General features: G+C 38.5%; 1 protein-coding gene across 1 annotated transcript; it reads right to left on the reverse strand.

Annotated features, from left to right (window-relative positions):
- Positions 1–4,261: 4,261 nt before the first annotated feature.
- LOC115431820 (probable G-protein coupled receptor 149) lies at positions 4,262–14,219 on the reverse strand. The gene is made up of 5 exons (XM_030152471.1): positions 12,951–14,219; positions 10,769–10,949; positions 10,179–10,681; positions 6,829–6,972; positions 4,262–6,736 (listed from the first exon to the last, which is right to left on the reverse strand). Exons 1-5 carry the CDS (start codon positions 13,923–13,925, stop codon positions 6,224–6,226), a joined length of 2,316 nt encoding a protein of 771 aa, XP_030008331.1. The 5' UTR covers positions 13,926–14,219; the 3' UTR covers positions 4,262–6,223.
- Between the last annotated feature and the right edge of the window lie 12,906 nt (positions 14,220–27,125).

A 27,125-nucleotide genomic window follows, 5' to 3' on the forward strand; every position in this document is an offset into this window, starting at 1 on the left:
AACAACTAACTAAAATATTGGGCAGATATAAATGAGATATTCTCAAGGACATTATATAAAGTTTCTGTAATAACAGTTGTGAAATAATGCAGAAATGTAGACAGAAAGGACTGTAATGTGTATTACAGATCTGCTTTTATAATCTGGCCTCAATGAACATCAGTTTGGTTACTTTAAGTTAAGAGGCTATCATAAGCAATCTTCCGCCTAGGGCTGCAGAATTTTGGTCAAAAATAAAATCCTAATTTTTTCCTCTAAAACTTGATTTTCGATTTTGATTTTCAGATAAAACTACAAAAGACAACAGAAGTATTTCAATCATTTTGTTTGTTTGTGGTGTTTTAGTCGGCATGTCGTTTTCGTGTGTAGCTCACAATGCAACGCGCTGCTCCCATTCTGGTGTGTGATGATGTTTGAGGTGCTGAAATAAGTTGGTTGTGTTGCCTTCTTTGACAGATACCACCTTCAGGCAGAGTTTGTAGCGAGGAATGGTTTCTTCTTCATTGGAAATTTCTAAGCCAAACAAGTTCCACACAACCGACTTGCTTTTGCTATTTTTAGCTATAAACTTCTCAGTCTCCTTAGCAAACGCCATTTTTGTATTGGTGTGTGGAGACCAAAGAATATGGAGGCCATTCTTACAGTTAGGAGGAGGAGCCTACAGTAGCCCAGAGACACGAGAAAGATGAAATTCATTTGGACGATTACCCGTTTTTATACATTGACCCAATTAAATAATCCAATTTCAATTTAAAATCAAGTAATCATGCAGCGCTACTTCTCCTCAAGTACTCGATACTCAACTACCGAACATAAAATTAAAGTTAAAGTTTGGGGTTTATGCTAACAACTGTGTGCTAACCAAGCTAATGTTAGTTAGCGTTTCAGTGATTTTGGTGATTAAATTACCATTATATTGCAAAGACAAGCTCTTCTAGCCCTTTCTGTGGACCTCTCTCTAATATTTTATAACTCTTATTAGAGAGGTTTTCAATTTATTCCTTTTGAACATGTGTGATAAAGCTGAAAATGTCAAGGGGGCATACAAAACATAATTTATTCTATCTCTCTCACATTCATACATTCACCTTTCACAGTCATACATTTTAACAACTCACATTCAGGTATAGATGACCATCCCTACTCAAGCTTCTCTGCCGTCCAATTCCACTACACTACACACACTATACTATACACATAAATTCTCATCATACATGCATATTCTTCTCATATATCCATGTATTTGTCCTCACACATGCATATAATCTCCTCGAATACACACACATAGGCTATTTTCTGCATACACTTCTATTTTGCATGTATGTTTTCAGTGCATATGTATTTGAGAGTTAAAATGCATTACGTGTGAGGGAAAATATGTAAATGTGGGGGTAAAATGATTGAATGTGAAAGAAGAATTTATGAATTTGTGAAAGATATATAAATGTGCAGGACAGAATATAAGAATGTGGGAGGTAAATGAATGAATGTGAGAGTAGAATGTAGGAATGTAAGAGAGGCAGAATAAACGATGTCTTGTAAAGCCTCTCAAATCATGAATGACATGCTGGGTGCCAAAACTTGACAGGTGTAAGACCAGTAACTATGATGGCTGTGGCTGAGTGAAGGTCAATTAGTCAGTTTCCCCATATTTTAACCTTACATCAAGTCTGCTCTATTTAATGGTTTGCTTCCAAAATATACTTTTTCATCCATATTGAAAGAAAATTGATTGCACAGACATAGACTAAGCCTTTGAAGGAGACTGGATGAATAAAAATACTGCCTGGCTTTTTAATGACTTTTTTTTTTTTTTAATTCTAAGCATCACCAATGCACATTTCTGTGCTGCTGTTGAAACCGTTCCAAGCCCACTGCAGCATCAGGGACAGGGAGTGACCTGTTGTGTGGGCCTTAAAGGTTACAGCCAAATGAAAAAGATCTACCCTGACTGCCATAGATTATATTACCTCAGAGGTAGAGTTTTGGGGTTTTTTTTAGTCTGCTTTCATTTTACACCATTGTGTAATTTATCAGTGACCTTTTGCTTCTTAGAAACTGCAAAAAATAAAAATAATATTTAACCATGTTAAAGTGTGGAAATCTGTCTTCCTTTACTAAAAGTCCTTAACCCATGATATAATGGATTAGCAACCCACTGCCTGTCTTTAGCTGGCATTTTAGTGTAACCTTGCCATTACCTGCTTTTATGATTCACACTAAACACGACAAAAACTCACAGATACATCACTAAACAGATAACAGATTTTCTCTCAATTCTGTTTTCTTCATTTTGCTATTGATGGATAAATAAACTCTTTCATGTTTTTCATTTCTTCACCCTCCAGTGACTCTATTGGATGGTTTGGACCTTCACACTTAAACCAAATATCTAACAGGACTGTTATCAACTCTGTATTAATTCCGGGGATATTAAATGAGCACAAGATGTTTTTCTACCTTTTATTTCTTTCTGTCATTCCTCATTCTGTCTTCGTCTCACAAAATCAAAATAACAAATAAAAGATCTTTTTAGAGAAAACGTACACTGGAAAACAAAAACTGGGAATAAAGATTTAGGGTTCATTTATGTGGTTTGCTCACATTAGTAGTTAAATGAGAGGTTAAAGAGAGGGTGTAATCAATGTTAACCCTTTTGCACATACATTTAAGAATGCAATACATGCCACAATCCATGTACATACACAGATGCAGATCATTTCAATAAAATTCATTCATCTACATGAAATGAATTATACAATGTAATAATAATAATCATATAATTTTTTTACATAGTTTATTTACTGCAACTTCAGCCCATTGTGTACAGCTGAAGAAAATCTACTGAGTCTAAATACCTTTACAATTAAAAGACATAGTCGACATTTTATCTGTTTGCGTCATGACTTACACAGAATCCCTCTTCAGCTGCCCATTTTATCTGAGTCATTACTTAGAAACATTTCAGCTGGCTCTGTTCCAAGGGGAAAAGGTGAGAGAATGAAAATGGAGTGTAACAATAAGGACCGTAAATAGAGAAAAATAAAGGTGGTGAAGCTTCAAAAATGTTGGGAATGAAGCTGAAATGTGTGTGTGAGGAAAAAGATGACAGAGCCATTTTAGTAGTGGTTGTGAAAACAAAAGGACATGAGAAGAGAGAGAGGACTGTTTGATATGCTTTAGACCCCCTCCCCCTTCTGCTCTTCGACCATTTGCAGATATATATTTTTGCTCACCTTGTTTTCATGCCCTCAGGACTACTTGCATATAAATGATCTCTGACCGCACTGAATCATTTAACAAAGATAAAACAACATTCATCATCATCATGCTTGAAGATGTTTTATCCTCTCATGGTTTGCCTTTCATATTCAATAATATATGTGCTATTTACTGAAGGTATACTCTATGTATGCATGGAGGTTTCAAGTAATGCCACTTATACAGCATTTTGACGCAGACTTACCTGTATCTTTTTGCCTGAGCATAATCAGAGATTTGAGTGGGAGGTGAAAGTCCTTGGATCAGAATGATCACACATCGCTGCTGGCCAGATCATTTGGTAATTACACTTGTTTATGTACTATGCAGTTTTCACTGCTATATGCCCTTCTCTCGGTGCCTTAGTAGTATCTGATTTTCTTTCCCCATCCCTGTATGCTGCTCCTGCATAATTATTTCTGCAAATGTTTTGCATAGAGAAGTTAAAATAATGATGATGGTTATACAATACATTTGAATATAAACGTTACAATGACGGATTTTAGGTCAGATGTATGTGTATACATGGGTTAGTTGCAAGGGAAACTATTGTACCCCAATTTGACAAGTTCATCTAAGTCTTGCGTGCTCCCAGATGGTGTATTTTAAGTTTTAGCTTTGAATACAATACAAATCATTCATTGGATTTCAGCCCTGTTCCATAAAGGATGTTTCAGTGTCTGTTACTTTAAATGCAAATACTCCACCACCCACACGCCTTTCCAGCTGTTGTCATGGATACCATTATGTAGACACCCTGACAAATCATTCTAGGGTACCAGGATGGTTCTGGTGGTTCTGGAGTCTACACCGGGTCCTGGAGGACAGACTGAGAGCAGTGACTGTATCAATGTCACATCACAAATATGCAGAAATTGAAACAACTTGTTGTAGGCCTGGTTATTTAAAAAAAAAAAAAAAAAAAAAAAAAAAAAGGGCCGTGAGTGTTTCTCCATCGAGCAAGCAATTTAATAGTATATTTTTAGTGCCTCTAGATCTGTTTTATGATGCAAAAAGAAATGAAAACCCTATTTTCCACAATATGTACTCATTAATGTTAGCTGAAAACCAGGTCACTAGTGAATAACATTGCTTTATTTGCTTTATCCATTATAAGGAACAAGTGTATCATGTGTTTGCACCTCACCCAGTCAGTGCAGACAGCTGAGTGACTGAATGAGCAAACATGCCAAAACCTCTAAAGCTAATTCTCACAAACACACCAAATAGCGCTTTATTGATCAATATGGTTTAGGAGAATTCTTGACCAGAAGATGAACCGTAGTTGCAGATGATCAAATTACTTTCACTCTGCTAGGCTGCTGAGACAAAGCTCTGTTCAGCTGAAAACCATTAACTGCTAAGACCGTTCTGTTCATTGTGAAAGCACAGAATTTAAATGCATCTTTACATTAGTCATGATTCATTCACCTGTACGTTATTCTCATATATGTATTTTACCCAAGAGGATTGGAGATGCAGAAATGCAGCTCAGTCTTGTTTGAGGCAATTTTCCTGTATGAATTTTTAATGAAAACCGTCAGGAGGATATAGTTAGCATGTTGCAGCTGATTAAATGAGCTTGTTACTGCACAGTTCAAAAGCCCTGTAAATTAATTCAACCTAGTATACATGATGTGTTGAAGGTGAAACAAGTAAACAAACATATGTATTAAGACACCATCATAAAGGAAGCTCAAATAAATACATATTCTAAAGTTGCTCTTAAATACATATTTTTACTTTGTTACTGCAGTTCGGATACACACATACATGAAAACTGTGCATATAATTAATACTAATATACTGATATTATTGTGAAAGAGAAAAAAGATAGATGTTCACAGTCCTTGTAAGTGTTAAAACTGGTACTTGAGTGATACAGTGTTACAATACTATTCATGAAAATTTGATTCCAGTCCTGAATTTATGCATGTATGCAATAGAAATGGAGCCCCAGGTAGCTCACTGAACTGAGCACTCAAGAATTGATTCACAAAATGGCTCTGAAATATACATTCATATTCAGCCTACAGTCAAATATGCACACAGTCATTCCTTGAAAATCCCCTCTTCTTCAATAGTCCCATGCATTCTCTTTGCCTTGCCTCTTTCTTTTCTTCTATTTGATATTTTCAGTGACCTGTCACACATTTTAAAGCATGAACATTACTCGTGTAATACATAGTGGACACACAGCAGGGATGGAAGGAATGGACATACATTTACATACCATAATTAAATAATAGGTACAGAATAAACAACACATTCTTTATACGGGTACATATGCACACATTGGCAGCTGATACCTCAGATCATTGCACTCATCTAATCAGCCTTTTTCCTCATAAGAAAGGCCAGTTTTGTAGGTGAAACACAGTCACACTCAAAAATGCACAACAACACACTAGGATGAGTCAGACACACGGGTCAGGTGACCCCTCCCATCACAGCTGAGTCACTGGTGACGTAGTCTTCATCTTCATGTTAGACATGTGACCAAACCTTGGCCACTCCTTTTCCATGTCTAGGTGATTTTTTTCTCTTGCTGTATCTATTCTACGATGGCAGTCTGCCATATGGTGAAGGTCTTGACAGGAGTAGAGACGATCTGCTGGAATACTTTCTCTCTCTCACCCTTCGCCTCCTGTGACACGGTCTCACTTTTGTTTACCCCAGTTTATGACTCTTTCCCTTCTTCTAGCCTAATCTATCTCTACATACTCTAAATAGAGCTGCTGTCAAATGTTATCTGAAGAGGAAGTAAAAGAGGAGGCAAACATACTAATATACCAGTATAACTAAGTCTCTATTTGGGTCACCTGTCAGTTCAGTCAATGATCAGAACGAAGCAAATGTGAAATGATTAGGAAGTCTGTCTCTCATATTTTGCACTCAGAGCTTCATCTTTATCTTCCTCTCTTCACTAGAGTGAGCCACCCTGTCTTACCCCATATGTATGTCAGTTTTCCTCATCCCCAGCCTGCTTTCTGTAGGCTTCATTTAGCAGCTGGATCTCCTCACGATACCCTGAGCTCTCTTGAGTTTGTCGTCGGCTGTTCTGCCGGTGAGCCTCCACAGTGTCAGGTATAGTGATATTGATGGTCTCTGCTTCTGGATTGCCACTGCTGGGGATGAGCAGAGAATACGAAGCAGTTTCACCCAGGTCACAAGAGACGAAGCGGTTTTCTCTGCGTGAGTAGCGTAGGGACGGCGAGCGGGCGTGGGTGGAGGACTGACTGATGTTGGAGATGATGGAGACACTGTCCATTGCTTCCTCATTGTCACAGATCTCCAGAACTTCCAGGTGGATCTTCACATTAGTATCCCCCACCGCCGATACTATTCCCATCCCCATTCCTAAATCCATGCCTATACCAACATTGCTAACATTCACATCTCCAGCTCCTCCTCCTGATGCCGGGTCATCTGCACTGGGCTCATGGCCGACCGATTTGGAACGATACACTTCCACCTTTGAAGCAGAAAAGGATTTGCAACACCAGTTATTTACAAAAAGGAACTGAATCCTGTAGTAATAGAAAAAAAAATAGTAATTGCTGTTACCTTTTTGGCATTGTTGGGGGAAATTTTGAGTCCATCACTGCTGACCTCATATGTAGAGAGAGAGAGGGTCTTTCCAGTGGGGGCTTGTAGAGATACAGTGCCCTGGAAGGCGCACAGTGGGATGGACAGACCACCTGATGACCGCTGCATATTAAAAAGAAAACACACACACACACAAATCAATCATTACGCAGCATTTGTATTTACAGGTATAATAAGTTCCAGCCTCATTTTGTTCTATCTTTAAAGTAAACACTGCAGCTTCTAATTTCCATCAGTTATAAGATTCTTCTGCATGTCCAAATGAATTGAGCTCAGATTGTGACCACGATGTCAAATGCTAAAAGATGAATGTGTTGACCAGCCATTTCCATTCCTGGAGTTAATGAGCCTTACTTGTCAGAGCCCCATCAACAACACTTTGTTGTTAAAATGAAATGTTACAGTAGCATGTCTAAAGAAACTGCTGGAAGTTATTTCAGCATTGGACTAACACACAGTAGTACAGCATCATTTTCCTTTGACTTTGTTATCATTTAGACATAATCAAATCATATTTTCTATTTTGTAGATAGACATTAATTTGCTACTTCAAAAATAAATATCTGCCACTGTTGAGAAAAAGCATAATCCAGGCATGGAGAAGCACGCACTCCCTGTGAGGAGACAGTGGGGAGACTGTGGCAAGTCTCATTAAAGCCTCTAAATTATTTACTTTAGTTCAATGTACTGATGTAATCATGAATATGTTGCACAATAAACACAAAAAAGGTTGCCAATATGCTGTCCTTTCTGAGTCTATTTTACTTTATGTGTCTGTGCATCAATGAGAATGGAGTGAGACTCAGAGGGAGAGAGAAAGCCTGTGATGTTGAGCCGAAAACACAATGTCAAGTTAATCAAATAACGCTCATAACAATAAGTGTGGGAAGTACACTGATGGATATGTGAGCCTGGGTGAGTCTATATGTCACATGGATAATTTCTTTTCCTTTTGCTGTCCATTGAGTATTTCAGCAAATGCAAACCCACATGACATTTATGCAATTCTTTGATGCCATTACTTTTAACACCATTATGTTCAATTATAGTCTCTAACATTAGCCTTTTGTATAGCATAAGCATTAGCACTGAAACTGACCTGAAGATTGTGCAGTACATTGATCTTAGGTTTATTTTTTTCAGACCAAAAAATTATTTGATTTTCATTCTCCACAACACAGCCCTGTGGGAAGAACAACATTTAACATTTTGGATGTGTTCTCAGAAAAGTAAATGGGTTTCAGTTCCATACATCTGAATGCACATTAGATTTTCATTTGCCCTCAGGGAAGAGCCTTGTGAATGCACCCCCAGCTCTGTGCTTGCTAACAGTGAGTATAAAGTCAAAGCGAGGGTAAAGATGTCTTTAAGCTCTAATTCCACCTCTCCCTGCGGATTCTAAGGGCCAGAAGGGCTGACAGTAAGCAGGAGAGATGCTGGATAATGACATCTAGCCTGCTAACAAAGAACAAAACACAGCTAAGAAACAAAATATTAAGGCTCGGCTTTCATCTATTGTTTGGCTTCATGTGGATATACTGTATGTGTGTTTGCTGTCTGTCATTTTTTTCCCTCTGGGGAGCTGAAAGGCTGTTTGAATCCCTGTGTCTTTTTTTGCTATGTATTATCTTTACACATACTGACATATGACTGATATACATATAGTATGTTTTTTTCCTGTTTGTTGGCGTATGCACTGTCACACTGTAATTGTACTTATAAACACTTTGCTACTAAGAAACCAAGAAGTAGGACACACACAGCAGCAAGCAACTCAGACTTATACATGATGAAAAGTGAGTGCAAGCCAAGCTGTAGATGCATGCTCCATGGATTTTCCACCCTCTGGTGATTTTAAAACCAAAACATTTCATACTTGTAAGCAGAGACAGTCAGGAAGAAATACAGAGAAGAGACGCATGAATAATATAGTAAAGAGTGTAGGCATGTAAATGTATATCGCTGTTATGGTATCCACTCATATCCCTGTTTGTCCTGTAGCTCTGCAACAAGTTTGTTAGTGTTCTGTGTTGTCAGTTTCAGAAGTATAAACTGTAGCTGCATCAATGTAAACTAGAATGAAGTTGTTCTCTGGTATCCCTAATACTAGGATACATTCATCATTTGGCCTTTGCTCCTCTGACCCTGTCTGGCAATTCACTTCATCCAACAAATCACAGACATGGTAACTCACCATGAACAAAAACGGAAACTAAATTCAGAGTTGAATGGATGGTAACTGGCTATAAGAAGCATGATCTCTCTGACTTTGTATCTGGTGGAAAGAGAAAATTCTGAATGACTCCATACATTTATGAGTGAAATACCGTGTGCTTGTATACTCTGCACTCATAGAAGTTTTCTGTCGATCTTAGGTAGCCACTCTAAATCATGAATCAGAAATGGATTGAAATGTTGAATTTTTTATTTTGTTTTCATTCCCAATTCATGCCACATCTCCATCACTCAAAACGCAGCTTTTGTGAGTGTGAGCTGACCTTCAGTGAGCTAAATCCCCCAATGGATGAATCTCATTAAGAATGTCATCAATGAAGAGTTGGCCCTGTGGTCTTTCTTTATAGTATCTGTGAAGTGCCAATGAATGGTATGAAAGACAAGGTAACAATGTTTAATAAAATACTAAGCTGCTGATGGTATCTTGATCAATTGCTCCACTAGTCAGAATCACTGAACCTTTGCACAGATGACGATAATGTTGCTATATGGAGAGTGTAGAGAGGAGAGGTAAGGGAGAGAGGGTTTTAACCACCTTATCTAAATCACATGCACAGCTTTCAGACTGTCAGCTTGAATATAAAGAGGCATATTCACAGATGCGGAAAAAACCCACAGAGACACAAACCAACAAACAGAGAGGCAGACAGGCATTCAGACATACACTTACTGTAAATGCACACCAGAAACAAGAACTGTGTTCTTTGAACCCTGGCTATGTATTCAACCCCATCAGATGTGTGCCTACCTCTACAATGTACCTTTTTCTAACAATGCACTGCAGTAAGTGTATTTAATTTCCTTCTGACCAAAATGTAAACACTGTAAAGGATATTGAAAATTCATCAGTTTTATGGTCTCCCACACTAATCACTCCTTTAGACCACCTTTGCAGTGCATCATCATATGTTGCATGCTAATGAAGAATATGTTTGACTGGTTTACAAATAGAAAACAGGCCTGTTCTCGGTGAATCAATTAATAAAAGCCATAAGCTACAAAAAGACGAGTACAAATTACTTAATTTAATAGCTCAGCAGTAATAAACTGAGTGATCAGAGAGAGAAATATACCTGTCTGGGTGTTCTCTCTGATTTACTCCTGCACCACTCCCAGTCTGTCAGCTCGATTTTCCGACACTCTTCATGCGATAGCCTCCTTTCCGGTCCCTCAAACACTGAGGACGCATCAGTGAAATTATGATCTTGCTCCCGGTGATGAGATGACAGTGGCGGGACACAGCGGAAGTCATTACCGTCTCCATGTTTCTCATGGGGAAGTGGAGGACAATCAGCCAACGCCTCCCCCCCACCGGCCTCTGCTTCTAACAGAAGGTCAGCGTGAGAGGAGCTGTCCACCGGGCACGTGGTGCTGAACTCAAAGTCGGGCCCCGAGCTGGAGAGACCCCCACTTTCTAGTGCATTAAGGCGAGTATTTGGGAAATCACAGTTGAAAAGACTATGATAGGGTGGCCTCTCAATGGATGGACTGTGATGAGACAAAGTGGCATGGGACAACTTGTACACTCCATATCCTTGTTGGAATGAGAGATTAAACTCAAGTCTTCGTTTCATCACTGTGAAAAAAGTGATAAATGAATAATTTAATTGCTGCAACAAAAACTAAAGGTACCTAAATGTGATTCACTATGATTGTGGTCTACCTGATGGCTCCTGTGTTGGATCCCGTTTGCAGTTGATGAAGCAACCACATGGCATGTGGATCCAGCGCTCAGACAGCACGAACACAGGGGTGACCGCTGGGGCGAGCAAAGTGAGAAAGAAGCTCAACGTCTCCAGGGAGGAGCTGCGTGCATTCACTGCATGGCGTACTAGCACCAAAGTCTGTGAATGAAAGGGAGGAAGGGGAAATTAATTCACTGAACAGTCAGGGATCCAATATGCATGAGGATGTGGGGGCAGGGAAACATATGAATGAAACCAGATCCTTACTCTTCGCTATTATTGTGAGAGATTTCAGTGCAAGTCAAGCCACAATACAACACAGTTTCATTATTGTACTACTGTTCTCTTTATAGTCAGCCCTAAAGTAGATTGTTTTTTTTCCATTAAATGTGGACTTTTATTGATTGCTTCTCCTTTATAGTGGGAAATTAAAGCCTTCCCTTTTAAAAATGAAAACTATTCATGCAACACAGCCATGGCACAGCATCAAATGCATGATTGGAGTGTTATTGGCCCAAAAAGATGCTTATTTACGTGATTAAAAATACAAAAAGCAATCTACAGGGAAACCTTTGGGGACATGGCATATTTGTTGTTTAAAAATCAAAACCCCAGAAAAAAAACATCAGCATGAATTGTTGTGTTGTGTCTGATGTGATTCTGAACAGTTGTGTTTTGACTTGATTATATGCAATAATCATTTCCAGTGCATTTGTTCTCTGACTTTTCAAATGCCATATTTGTTTGCACACCATTGTTTACTGGCTGCACATCATTCATCACCCTAAGTTCTTTTCTTTTTCTTTGTTTGAGCACTAACAAATGTAACTGCAGCTCTCACTGTGTGGCAATCACGTACATTATTTTGCAATGAAACCAGATGAAGGCTGCTTTATTGGTGTTAGAATGAAATCTGCTGATTTCAAGGCCTATGTACTTTTCAATATAAAAGGAAGCCTAGACATAGATACATAAGTATTCTCATTTATTCATCAGTGACTGTGATGATTAAAAGGGTTGAAGACTTTGAGGATGCCAGATAATTAATGAATAGAGTGTGCATGCATTTTCCAGACATCCAGGTTCCAACAAAGAAAAAAATCAAATAAACTACATCAAATGAAAATAGATGAGTGTTTTCATTTCATTAGAGCATAATGCCACAAGAATCTCCAGTACTTTATGTTAATCTTATCCACAATGCATAATTCAAAGTCACAGCCCCATCACAATGGCAAAATATCAATTCAATCATGTATATATTATACTTAATATATTAAATTAAAGAGCTGCAGTATCTTGTACTAAATTAAAGGTACATGTTTCCAGTTGGCCCTGTGGCTGTTTCAGTGTGTGGGCTTTAGACTGTTCTTGTTTGGCATTTCTATATTGCAGCTGTACAATTCATTCTTCAGGATAAATAACAGTTGGTTCTGTCTCAGATTTCAAGTCCTCCTCATTTGCCAAATGAGAAGAACGGATAACTTGGGTAAAAGGTTTGGAGAATTTGTATTATTCTTATATTACCTCTTTGGTAAGGGCGTTTTAGACGAGGGGCATTGCTTAATCCATAAGGACCTAGTGTAACATTTGTGGCAGTTCCTAAATGAATTTTTCTCTATATTTAACGCTCATGAAATGTTTCATCACCATTTACTGTCATATTGTCTTCTGCATTTTTTTTTTTTTTTTTCCAGTGAAAATCAGGTATTTTCCAACATTTAATTTACTAATCATGCACATGTTCATGAAAGCTCAGAGTAAAGTTAAGCATTATTATATCAAAAATAGAGAAAACTAAAGAAAAAGTGGCATTTTCAGTTAAATCTATCATTAACTGAACACAAACCAAGTGTGTCCATCCACTGTCATTGATCCAACTCCATGGGTTTTATTAGTGAATCAATGTTGTAGAAGAAGACTATGTTTCCACGTTCACAACGGAGCCTCTGGACGCTCAAATGGGTCATATCTGATGACCATGAAAAGATGACAAACTGTATTTTATACCAATTATTAACATGGATAAGTGGATGAACAGGGATTAAACCGTTTATATCAGCAGGTGATTTTAGTAGATGGTGGATGTTTGGGTTTTTATGGGTTAAAGTAATAGAGACTGTTGCTTTTGGCTTCAGATGTCTCTTATTGTATGCTTACCATCATTGGCATCCATAAAATAACTCGAACAACCGCGAGGATCATGGAGAAGCGCTTTTGCGCAAACACCACCGGTGTGTCCCCTACAGCGGCTGTCCTCTGGCCGCTGACGGACACCGGGGACAAACCACTGTCCTCTCTCTCCCTGAGCCCCGACCCTGTCCCGCACGAACTTGGACTCAGCTCATTGTAGGCACCGAAACTTTTATTCATGCTGTCCGGGGAGAAGGACTGGATGTCACAGAGGTGAGAGGAGCCACTCAGTCCCCTGGCCATGTCCAGATAAGTCGGGTACAGTAAAGTCCGCTGGGGCTCTCTGGAGCACAGCAGCTGGTAGGTGAGGGGGATGAAGAAAAACAGCAAGCCACAGAAACAAAGGGAGTATAAGGAGAAAAGCAGCAGGATGTAAAAACTATCGATTTCTGGGAAACACCCAAGAGAGGCAGGCGTAAAGCTGCCCCATCCGCACAGAGGTAACACACTCACGGTCAGGCTGATCGCCCACACACCGGCGATAGCCCACGCCACTCTCAAGGGCCGACGGACGGACTGAAGCACTCCAAACCTCTTGGTGACATAAAAAGTGTAGGCTGCTATAAGACAAGCCTTCATATTGCTAGAAACGCCCTGGAACACGTACAGAAGTCCGGATAAAGTGCACAAGCTCCCCGACCCTGCGCCTCCGTGTCTTTCCCACTGAAGGAGCATGAAGAGGGACAGAGGGACCACACTGAGCAGGTCATCCACGGACATGGAAGCCACAATGAGACACAGAGAGGTTTTCCTCCTCATCCGGATGAGAGACAGGAGTGAATAAACACCCCCGACAAAGGTGGCAGCGGCGATGGTTACGCACAAGCCGAAGAGCAGCAGGCGCATTTGTCTTTCCACTTCTGAGGGATCCGGCTCCTCGGAGGTGGCCGTGGAAAGGTAGCTCCTGTTAGGCGCCGGGGAGCTGAGGTGCGTCGTGGACATTTTTGGTCAATTAACTTTATCTTCTTTATCTCTTTTGGCACTTTTATTTGCTCAGATGCAACCCGTTAGTCTATAAAGTTCTCCACGGCGCAAATGCGTGATGTTGGCATTTCTGCAAAATTCCACAGAATAAAAACAATGCACACATGGCAGCGTTCTCCTCCAGCTTCACGTATCCAAAGCTTCCTAGTGCCTCGAATATGAAGCCTCCGGTTATGGTCCTGGTAGACACTTCTCCGTTCAAACCGCGCAACAAGGGCACTCTCGTCTCCAGCTACCGATTTACGCGCTTTCGTCATCACCGCCCCCCCCCCCCCCCCCACACACACACACACACTCCCCCTTCATGGCAGTCAGTCGGGTTGGGCCAAACACAGCCCATTACTACTGTGTGTGAAACAGGTCCGATGCATCAGGATGCGGTTTCATTTATGCTTAAACTCGACCCCTTCCTCGGGTCTTGCCAGGTCATAACGCGCCCCCTCATTGTGCATTTAACTGCAACTGGATACAGAGGCGTAAAATACACAATTAGTCTTTTTTTTTATTCTTCCATGCTAGTGCTTATTTATTTTTGCTCATGCGTGAAGAACCCATCACTTTATGGTTAATTTCATGTTGAAGGCAAAATGAACATCTTCAGATACATTCATGTGAAAGTCAGTTCTGGTAAATCCTGTGCACTATAATGGAATAGAGCAGCTAAATGCCAGGGCTAAAATAACAAGGGGAGCATCATTTAGATAAGTAGTGAGTGGTATCTTGTGACCATGAATGTCCTTTTAAGCAGAAACTGAAAACAGAGTAAGGCCAGTGTACTGTAAGTGTGTTTTCTGTGTTTATCTTGTGTGTCATGCTATTAGATCTGAGCAACCATCACAAAAGAAGATCTTTTCAAGACAGCTTATATCAGGGGTGTCAAACTCATGTTAGTTCAGGGGCCACATACAGCCCAATATGACCTGCAGTGGGCCGGGTCATTAAAATAATAACATAATAATACATAAATATTATCAATTCCAACATTTGTATGTCTAATTTCTATGTTTTAGAGTGAAAAAAGTAAGATTATATTATTAAAATGTTTACATCTACAAACTATCCTTTTAAAAAATGTAGAAAAACATGAACAAACCATGACCAAAATGAAATTTATTTAGAAAAAAAAAAAGTGTAATTTTAACAATTTATGCCATTATTTGGCCTCAGCTTCTCATTTTTACATGTTCATTACAACGTACAGATCACAGTGGATCTACAAATGCACAAAACATTTAATAACAGACAGAATATTGGTAAAATTACTCTTAATTCTCTTAAGACATTTCAGGTTGTTCATATTTGTTCAGGTTTTTCACATTTTTTGTAAAAAGCTAGTCTGTAAATATTAACATTTTTGTGTAATTTTACTTTTTTTTTTTACACTAAAACAAAGAGAAAAATATGTGGTTTTCGTTATTTATACTTTATTATGATAGTATTTTACTGGTCTGACCCACTTTAGATGGAATTGAACTAAATTTATTTTGACATCCTTGACTGTTAATATCTTCAGTGTGATTTTTTGCTTTCAGTAATTCATCCTGCAGGCCGGATTGGACCCTTTGGCGGGCTGGTTTTGGCCCCCGGGCCGCATGTTTGACACCCCTGGCTTATATCATGTTTTACTCCAGAGATGTGTTCTGAATTATAATTTAATGAATGATTAAGTTTTAATTTGCTTCAATCTGTACAAGATTAAAGCTACGTAGAGGGACAACACTTGGAAATGCTACTAAATAAGAGCTAAATGAAAGATTCCCAGTGAGACAATGTGAGTATCTGACTTGGCAAAGGAATGAGAAGGGGAACGTGTGTGTGTAAATCCTATACCCTTGTGTTGAACTGGCCTTGTCATGTAATTCCCTGGGGTGTTCAAGGATTTTCAGGGTGAAGGATTCCTCAGTATATTTGATGGTTCACGGGTGTTCATTTATTCTAAAAGCAGTCGGTGTGCACGGCTAATTTGTTCTCAATGATGGCAGATAAATGTGCACATGAATCTGCAAGATGACATGTTCCCACTCAGTCTTACTATATGATATCACGTACGGGATGTGAAGATACAGAGCTCCCCTTGTAGCCTCGAGCAACATATATTTGTGTGGATGCAAATGTTACTGTAAGTGCATCTGACTTCAGGTCTTCTAATTAAATTAGAGTTTGGGCTAAGTGACTTACTGCCAGCCTAATGAGTAGAGTCTCTCTCGACACACAGAGAGGAACATATGAGGACAAAACACAATCCACAAGGTTGCACACACACACACACACACACACACACACACACACACACACACACACACACGCATGCAGACACACACAGACACACACCAGCTGAGATCAGCGTCACACATCAAGGTGACCTACTTTGTGTTTGCGCCTATTGCATGCAATACTTTATTTGTGTGTATTTCAGAAATTACAAGGTGACAGTGCAGTTTTGTGTAGGTTTTCCTAAGCACTGAGGAAAAACAGCGCAATACAATAAAAGCCGGGAAATGATGAAAAGCTTTCCTGTCAAAACCCATCCCATTATCTATTTAGAGGAGAAAGGCTATAAATACATCTGATATCAAGGTAGGTGAGGAGATAAATGGACAAGATGAAAACACAGATATATATTATCACATGAAATTCACATGTGTAATTCAGTTTAGTAAAATCAATTAGTGGTGACAGTCAAAATAAGTAATAAAATTACCAAAAGATCCTGAAAAATATGTAGTTTTAGGACCATTTAACTTATTTTTAACTCATCAGTCATTTATTTTCTTTCTTTTACCCAAGTGTTTTTCACCTGCTAGTCAGTGTGTAAATGCCTGAAATCACCAGACAAACAACACATTTGGCTGTTATTACAGGAGTTAAAACTGTCAGTATTTTTCTGGTAAAATCTGTGAACAGCTTGGTGACATTTTTATATGGAAAATCTCTTTATTGTGAGGGAGTCAGTGTTGATATGATAAAATAGTAAACCTTTAGACTTAAACAAGGAGACTGGTATTGTTACTGTTCCTTAATGTACTTTCTAAATGTGATAATTGTGAAATAGTCACCATGTAACATTCTTTTTTTTTTTTTTTTAATCTTTAGCTAATACAAAGTGAAGTGTTTTTGTGCCTAAACCTATAACCCAGCCTTAACTGTAACATTATATGAATTACTGGTGTTTTTTGTCATTACCTGTAGCTTTTAATGTCATTCGTCCTGGTGTAAAAACTCATAAATATCAGTTTGGAGGATGCTGAATCAGTCTTTTCTGTCATTTCTGCAGATGTGTTGGTGTTTTTGACCTTCGGCTGTCCTTATTTTTGTTATTTACCTCTTTGCACTGCTTGGTTTCACATTTGTACTGGTGAAACAATGTCATCTTTGCAGTTATTTTGTAAGTTTCCTTCTATCATTCTCTTTTGATGTTACAATTCTTCTGTGTCCTCTGGGTTCCAGCCTGTTCCAAACCCAACACTGATCTGGGAGTGTTATTTATTTATTTAGCCTACACTGTAATTGTTGGACCAACTCAAATGAACTACTTCAAATGGTAATGAATTAGTTTTAACTCAAATAATATTAATAACCAGTTACGTGTTTGCATTGTTTCAAGTTATTTTTAAGGAACATCAACTTTAATTTGTCTAGTTTTCTCTATTTTTTCCAAGTGTCTGTTTTAATATATTAGTCACAGTTTATCTTCAATAATTTCAATCTTTATTTTAACTTTTAATTTATGAGTAAAAATAAGTTGACTGAAAAGACACATCTCTGGGCATTTTCTATAAATTACACTTATCTGTGGAACTACCGTACTTAAATGCTTCGGTAGAAACTATGCATTGAAATGGTTTAGTGTTTATGTTATGCGATTTTTCCCCTCCAACACTTCATTTTGATTCAGGTATGGCAATCAGATGTGTGATTAATACAGATGAATCTCCGGGTAATCTTTAGGGTGGTCCAAGTTTAAGTGGAACTATGTAAAATATTACCATTTTGGTTCCTCTTCACTATTTTTGTGGTCATTTTTCTCAGTGGAGCTCCCCTACAGTTTTGAAGTACACATCCACTGTCATGAAGCCCAGTTAAGCTACGAGAAGGCAAAAAATACTTATCAAAGACAATACTGGAGCAGAACGGAGTGGGAAACTTTGGTCGGACATTGAAGTTTCGGACATTTGTTTTCATTTCACAGAGGTGGTCGTGGAAGTGGAACTGCAGTGGGGGGACGTGTGGACAGGAACCCCCTGGCCATCCAGGTGGACGGGTCACACTGACATGCCGGTTATGGGTGCAGAGACTGCCGGTCTGGGGCTCCATCTGCAGTTGCTAGCACCGCCCTGCTAGCATTAGCTGCACAGCTTAAGAACTAACAAACTAACAAACATCAGCAGCTCCCACCTGTCACCACATTCCGGCCCCGTTAGCGATTAGCGCACTGTCATCCGCAACAATCATCAAGACCAGGGGTGTCCAAATCCGGTCCTCGAGGGCTGGTATCCTGCATGTTTTAGATTTTTCCCTCTTCCAGCACACCTGGTTCAATTAATGACCAGCTCATCATCAAGCTCTACACAAGCCTGATAACAGTGTAATGGCTTCCAGGTGCGCTGGAAGAGGGAAATATCTAAAACACGCAGGATACTGGCCCTCGAGGACCGGGTTTGGACACCCCTGATCTAGACCTTCACCTGTACAAGGGAAAAGTATTGTACAACACCAGGTGAGATCGAACTTCAAGGCTAGTTGTTGTGCCAGTCGCTATTCAGACGAAACAAATTAGACATGGGTCATACAGTGAACTACATACATCTCACAAAAAGTAGATTCAAATGACAAAATTTGTGGCTAGTAGTAAAAATGCATTCCTGAGGCAGACAAAGGACCACCAAGTAAACTAAACAAACACACACCTACGTGACACAAACAGTTATGATTACTAGTGAGTAAAATATTATTTTAATTTGGATGGTTGAATTCTTGGGTTTAATCACATGTTAGTCACTATTAATCAGGATTCTTTTGTGTCACTAGATTTTCTTTGTTTCACTGGTCAGTCGTAAAGTTTTTAGGATAGGTCACATCTTGGTCACATACTAAACTGTCAGACTTATGATCACAGGACTTTACCTTTGGCACACTTTTAAATACACATGCTCATAGATGATCATAAACAACAAGAGATTAAGAGGTAAACACTAAATAGGGGGTTTTACATAGAGTTGAGGTTTCACATCTGCTTGACTTTAGAGTCAGATGACACCAGTGCATGTTGTGTGATCCAACCCACCTAGCACAAGGGGTCAGCCCAAAGTTTGGAGATCAGTTTACAAGGATTATAAAAGTGATGTGCATTTGAATGTCTGGGTCCATTTTCCCCACTTGGGGTGTGGATCCTCAGCTGAGTTATATTTTGTTTGTGATCAGATCAAGTCAACAATGAATTTATAAAAATGAGACCTAAAAGAATCCAGACTTATTCTTGGAGCTGCCAACAAAAAAAACATGCTAACATGAGTATGCTAACATCTTCGCTAACTAGCAAGCATCGGGGCATCATTCATAAAACAAGTTCACAAACGAGTAAACAACGTTACACCCAATAGCATCATCAAAAGCGCGCAAATACACTGAAATACATAGAGAATTAATCTCAGCAATGCTTAGAAGTGAAGTAGCAACAATGCCAAGTTTGCATCCGATTTGCACATTTCTTTTTCTTTCAACTCTTGCCATTCTGGAAAAGCTTGACCAAGGCAGACTCTTGGCGTGTATCTGGTTTGATCATTCACTCTTTTCTTCTTCCTTCATCCTCTGACAACAGCCACCTCTTCCATTTCTCTGCCATAATAAACACCTGTGAAATGAAGGCATGGCTGGCTTGTGTTTGCAGCTAGCCAGCGGTACATGGCTGAGGGTGTGTTTGTGTCGAAGTGCCGTAAACCATGCTGTTTCTCACTAGAAATGAGATTTAGGCCACATGAACGGTGGCAGAGAAGTTGCAAGTGGCATATTTGGCCCTAGAGACCCTAGTGGGGAGGGGGAGGGCTTCCATCCTCCCCCTAACAAGCCATTTAACCATCACAATTAACAATGAAGCTGTTTAATTAAGGTAAAAATGTTACATAGTTCCACTTTAAATGAATGGAATAATAATAATAATGGATTGGATTTCTAGAGCGCCTTTCTAGACACCCAAAGCGCTGTACATTATTGACCCATTATTCATTCGCTCTCACATTCACACTCTGCTGGTGGTAAACTACATTTGTAGCCACAGCTGCCCTGGGACAGGCTGACAGAAGCGTGGCTGCCAATTTGCGCTTACGGCCCCTCCGACCACCACCAAACATTCATACACCAATGTGGGTGACACTGGAGGCAGGGAGGGTGAAGTGTCTTGCTCAAGGACACAATGGACTGACTAGGACAGAGCAGGATTCGAACTGCCAACCCTTCGGTTATTGGACGACCCACTCTACCACCTGAGCCACAGCCGCCCCAGTGGTAAAATTTAAGACCTTAATCATGTGTTGAGTACAGAATCACTTACTACCTTGATATATGTATATATATATATATATATATATATATATATATATATATATATATATATATATATATATATATATATATATATATATATATATATATATCTCAGTGGTGGTCTTTGGTAACCACCAGCATCATTTTCCATCCCTTATGCACTGTGAAGCCCCTTGCAGAATGTTACAGTATATTAAATCTAGGAAATGAGGCTAATTATGAGTAATATGGCTTATGTTAACACACAAAAGGTGTTTGCTAAAACCTGACATTTCCATTTCATTGCCTACATCAGTAAACATATAACAATGTCTCATGAAATTACATTAAAACTAATGAAGCAATAGTTTTGTGTATTACAGCTGTCTTACAGAATCTAATAAAGCATTTATCTGTAATATTGGCTCAGAAATGAAAGTGAATCTATGAAGTAAAATCTCATTGTATCTTTGCTTCAATTAATCCAGACCATGAAAGAGAAGCAGCTGATCAATGATAGATGACTGTGATATGTTGCATAAAGACCCTTCAAGTGCATTAATAATGTGATGGATTGTACATGTGTGTAAAGTTAAATCACACTGCTGTACTTTGTTGCTTAGTGGCCTCTTGTGGTATGTTTTTAATTCACAGCAGCACAGTTTGTTACACTAAATTGTGGAGCTGGAGTGCCTTTCCCACTGCCAAACATGAATCCACCCACACCTGCACGCACACACAAAAACACACAAATACACACAGTCTAAGTGCATCATTATCCCAAGTCACATCAAATATTAATGAAGCAGCACTTCACAGAAAGATACAGAGACAAAACAGAATGGAAGAATATATTTGCATAAAAAATGGAAGAAAAACTGAATGAGGAAAAGAAGATGAATAGGTGATGCCACAAATACAAAATGACTCAAAGTCTGCAGAGGTGCTCAATGGGACACAAATGCAAAATACAGTCACTGGTTGTTAAGATTGTTAAAGTGCTGATTTAGAATTAGATTATCTTGAATTTTTAGCTTCTGCTTTTACATTTACTTAGCTGCTCATTGCCATTCTGTTCTCATGAACAGTAAGGACAAATGTACTTCCTGCAAGACTAACATAAACCAACTGTTTAGACCCAGATCTTCAACTATCGCCTTTGTGAAGTCCTTCCTTGGCATTTGATAAAACCTTGCATTGCCCAAAAACGACTTTAACTCTGCCAAGCCTTGTGGTCTGTGGCATTCAGCAACCGTGCAGATCTTCTTTAGACCTGTAACAATCCCTGCAGCAGGTTTAACAAGTCCCAAGTAGGTTACAGCAAGCTGAAAAAATGAACACTTTCTCACTTCTCACTTCAGGTTAAACTGCCTGAGATGTGATACTCTAGATGCAAATGATTCATGCTCAAAACACTCATAGTGAATATATTAAAAAAAAGCAAAAAAAAAAAAAAAAAGCAGTTATCTAATTTTATTTGGATAAAATATCCTCACAAAAATATACAGATAATTTGGCTGAGAAGGAAATACACAAGGATGGATAATACTCACACTCTATGTTAACGGTTCTTCTTAAAATTTAGTGATGAAATAATCATTACACTGACAATACTAACGCCAAAAAGAAAAAAACAAAAGTAACCAAGGCACTGGGCACTGGCTATACTAAACAAACTAATCAATTTAATTTAAAAAATTCTCTACCAACTGGTCATTGATTGTCCATCCTCTCCCTGTAAACAGCCTATGAATGCCACTTCTCCAATCCTACAGGACAGAAACACTCCAGACACTCTTTGCGGGGACAGTAGAGTGAAGGACAGAGGACTTCCCCATTGTAGTTCATGAATAATAAAACAAAATGCATCAAAATTGTACTTGGCAACTTTTTGTGACATGTTTTGGATTTTTTTTTTTTTCTTCTCCTCAAATGATGAGTCTGGATTACAAAAAGGCAATTTATTCAATTTACTTGGTAAGAAAAACCTCAAATACACCTTAAACAGATCAATGTAGAATGTAGAACACTACTGGGGCTTCTATCGCTTTATCATTTTCTTTGATAATGAAAGTTGTTTCAAAATGGGTCTCACCTCATATTCTGAAACGTTGGTCAAAGGCCCCGTAGTGTTTGTTTTCCACATGGGAGACTTGCAAAATGACTCATTACTTCCTCTAGTGATCACATGTCTCCAGTTCCACTGGTGTAGATACATTCAGTTCATAACTTTACAATCTAATGTATTATTATCTTTGGCATAATATCAGAATTCTTAGGTCTAAACAGTCTAATGGTACTTGAATGTAATTTTTAATATTTAGTAGAAATATCACATAGCCTGTCTGTTGAGGGGGACTTTAGGATGTGACGATGTATCTTAAACTGTAATACCACTGACTGCCACTGGGTGCTGAGCTCAGATATCTCTGGCCCCCATACAGAGTTACACCATTTTTTCCCCTCAGTTAATAAGATCTTCGATAGAATACAAAGCTTTTGTGACTGCCTTTCCAGGTTCTGATCAGCAGTTGGTTATGACAGCTCACTTGTCTGCCAAGTTGGATATTCAAAGCTCCTTTTTATTTAATAGACCCTTTTTTAATTTTGCCTCCTGTGACGCATCCATCCTTATTTTACAACACTTTTGGTCCATATCACTCAAAAGGAAAGAGGGCAGGCATGCAGTTTGTAAATATCCAACGGGACTTGACTAAGTTAAACGGCATTTACATTTTTCAATCATTATATGTTTTGAAGGGTGCTGGTGTCTCCAAGTGTATGCTATGACTGCTAATTAATTTTTATAAAACAAATATTTTCTCATCCATGTCTCATTAATCATATACCTCAGGATCTTATCTAATGTTAAATCCGACTGTTCTTATCCAGCCTCTACTTCACAAATCTCTGAAGGTGCTCTTTGAAATGTTGTGAGAGGAGAAATGAGATGAGTATATTACGTCATCCAAGTGTAAAAAGGCTGTTGCTGCATCAAACACTGAAACATTGTGTGGGCATTACAGTGTATTAATATGACCCGAGAATCTGTGTCTACCAACCCAATCACTTTTACTCCTCCTACACAAACTTTTATTGTTGGGCTCCAAAAAATGGTGGGCGAAGCCCTCTGGCTGACTGACCATCAGCCAGCTGTGAACTCTGTCAAACCTAGTTATATGTCTAGTCTGCTTATGCTGACCAAATTTGGGTTTGCAATTTTTAGTCAAGCTGTTAAGGAAACCAACTCATTTTTGATCAAACCTGAGCTGAGTGTCAGTCTAACCTGTTTTCTGCAACAGGGGGTTTGATTTCAATGATGAAACCCCTTGCTTAACAGTTCAGGTCTTTACACCCTTGGGCTATTTTGTCATGTGATTAATTTGCATGTCATTGTATTTTTTCAAATCATTGTTTATGCCATGGGTATTTTCACACAATGTGAATATTACATCGAGAAAAACTGGTGCTTTCACAGCTCAGATAAGGTCATAAGACAATTGTTTGTGTGACATAGACATGAAGTAGCAAGAGCAATGATGGACCAGACTTTTTGTGAATCACACAAATGATAAAGATTACAACAGACAGTGTGTGGAGCAGAATCACCAAACAACAAGGCTATTGGGATTGTGAAGAGTTTCTGTATCATGAATGTCCTATGAATCAAATACAGTTTGTATTGTGTGTGTGTATTTTTTAACTGGACCCTGGACATAAACTCAGAGGAACTGAGGATACTGGATCAAACACACAGGCTGCAGGTGAGACTTAAGATGATGTTAAATCCATCATTAAATCCATTGCTACTTCTGTTGAATGCCCTTGAATGAATGGTCATACAAATATACTCAAATCTTTTAATATATAGGTATTGCAACTGTCACAAACTTGCATTGTTGCTCATTTGAGCAAAGATGTAAAATATTATTGTGAACACTTCATATGTTTTTTTCATTTGGCTCCTGGTGAGTAAAGGCCTTTAATCTGGTGGTTAGCTTGAGGGTTTTTTTTTTAGAACTTGACTGACTCAATTCGCTTTGAAATGCAACCAAAATGATGCTAATCACAGCACTGCAACAGGTAAAACTATACAAGAAATCTCAGTAATTAAAAAAAGTGAGTCTAGTCATGTGCTTTCTCTTTAATTTCTCTAATTTGGCTTCATCAGAGAAAACAACCATTACTGTATTTCTTGTTTTGCATGTTGGTGTCACACTTCTGCTATAAGCCTGTCCCATTAAATGACTGAATGGTGTTAAGAGATTAAACAGGCTTTAGGTAAACTGGCATTATCATTATTAACCTGTCTGATATCGATGCCCTCCTGTTAGTGTACATTTCTCTCAGACTTATGGCCCACCAGTAGAGCCATATTACTGCTGTGAGTCATTTTCTGACAATGACACATGAATCAGGCAGAAATCTCAAGGGATGAAATCAATAACTAAGTTTCAGCTGAGGAAATGGGAAAACAGTGTATAACAACCTAAAGAAACAGACCGGAGCAAAGTGGTCCCAGGATCATGGACTCAGAGTCCTTATTGAGTCCTGTTTGGTACCACTTAAAGCCCCTGAGACCATGTTGGCAGATCCTCTTCCATGGTGTTTTTCCTCCAATTACTTTCAGTATCAGATCTCTCTATATTAATTTCCATCGACTACAAGAAGTTATAGTCTGTTGGATCTTATATATTTTGTGCTTTATGAAAAATGTTTGAAACAAAATCATCAATGACAAAAACATGATCTTTTCTTAGAGTTTTAAAAATATATTATTTTATTTAATTTAAGCATTGATAAATCATTTTGGGTGGATTTGAGCAGGCTTACTGGAATTCATCTGTTTTGGTAGTGCTTTACTACTTTATAATAGCATGGAAATAATAGTTTGGTAATGCATAGTTAATGATTTATACCACGTAAATATCAACATAATAAGTATGTAACAACTCCAGTAAAATTCATTGGAAATTATTTGGAATAAAAATGCTAATTACCATATCATAATGCCATAATTCAATTCATCTCAAGTAATATCTCTATTGTTTTAAGGTAATGCTCAAGAAATGATGTTAATAGCTGTGATGTATAGATATAGAATGCATAACTATCTGTTCCAATTAATTTAACTTGAATATTAGATAAAAATGTAGACTTGATGGCATAATTATTACATCTAATCACTTGTGGTAAATTGTGTATGATAACTATGAACCAGGACTGCAGAATGCAAAAGTAAACCAAACATAAAGAACCAAGGGTCAATCAGGGTGTAAAATGCACACAAGAGGGTCAATCAGGTTGACTTTTTATGCCATACTGCTGCACTGCTGACAGAGGGAAAGGAGCAGAAATCACAGAACTTGGAGAGGATGAGAACATGCTGTGCAATACCTCGAGATTGAAGATTTTAGTGATTGTCACATGAAGGACAGCAGGATAAAATCCAAGCCAGTAAAACCTTTTTTTTTTTTTTTTAAAAGCTGCTTGTAGCTGACTCATTTTTCTTAATGTTGACAGCTGATGCATAATATTAAGAAGATTAAGGAATAGGTTCAGATTCATGACATTGCAGAGGTATTGCCTGTATCATTTGAGAACCCTGGGTTTTAATCGAAAAATGTGTACAAATGTCAAATTTTATGCTTTGTGCACTGTTACAAGTAAAGCTACTCATGTCAGTACTGTCGTTAGGTTGAGGACCACATGAGTCAAACTTTAGCCTTCTAGACCATTTGGAAACCCTTACATTCAATACAAAGTTATACATAAATGTCAGATTTTACGCTCTGTGCACAATGACAACTCACCAGATTTAAAACCTCTTTAGTTGCCAACATTTTAACACTGTTTAATGAATAAATGAATGGATGAATGTCTTTATTATCACTGTACATTTACAACAGAATTGAGAATGCTATCCCTTTTAAGGTGCATGAAGAGAAAATGTTAAGCTGGGAAAATCTCATAGGTCAAAGTTCAGCCTTACAGCCCAAGGCATTGTGGGGATATTAACCGAGACATGTAGTTAACTCCCACATCTGATACAATGTTAAACTCGGATGCAAAACATTGCACATCGACAGCTCTATTAGATTGATTAGAGCTTCTCCGATTAATGAGGGTCAAAAAGTTCAAATTTCCGCCTCCCTGCTGGTAGAATTGTGGAGAAACAAACCTTGACATTTTTGCAACCACTATATCAAATGGGAACATCTACCATAATATCCAATTTTACACTGCATGACTACAGGTAGATTTTTTTTTTCCCACTGCACTCATTGTCTTCATTTTGATACAAGGTTTAGAGGGTCACGCATTCACATTTCAGCCTCCTAGCTCAAGCTTTTAAAAATTATTGACCATGACCTTTTGCAACCCTTCCGTCGAGTTAAACCTGTATATCAAATTTTACAGATTGAGCATCGTGAGTGTCCACATTTAAAGCCTCTCTGTCTCCATTTTTGCAAACTTTTAAATCCTTAGGTTGAGAGAGTAAAATATTCTACATTTTGTGCACTGTAACAAATAATCATAAGTAAAGCCTCTCCGTTCACCTTCATGATAACATTGTTTAATCCCCCTGTTGAGAGGGTCACACAGTTCAGATTTCAGCCTTGTAGCCTGTGGCATTAT

Source organism: Sphaeramia orbicularis, chromosome 13 (assembly GCF_902148855.1).
Source record: "Sphaeramia orbicularis chromosome 13, fSphaOr1.1, whole genome shotgun sequence".
NCBI lineage: Eukaryota > Metazoa > Chordata > Actinopteri > Kurtiformes > Apogonidae > Sphaeramia > Sphaeramia orbicularis.

What these genes read in the sequence shown, in the direction of transcription:
- LOC115431820 (XM_030152471.1), bottom strand. Translation starts at nt 13,925, where the DNA reads ATGTCCACGACGCACCTCAGCTCCCCGGCGCCTAACAGGAGCTACCTT. An exon ending in TTTTATGGATGCCAATGATG is followed by an intron (nt 10,950 to 12,950) that starts GTAAGCATACAA and finishes TTTCATTCACAG; the next exon opens with ACTTTGGTGCTAGTACGCCA. An exon ending in TCCAACACAGGAGCCATCAG is followed by an intron (nt 10,682 to 10,768) that starts GTAGACCACAAT and finishes CTTTTTTCACAG; the next exon opens with TGATGAAACGAAGACTTGAG.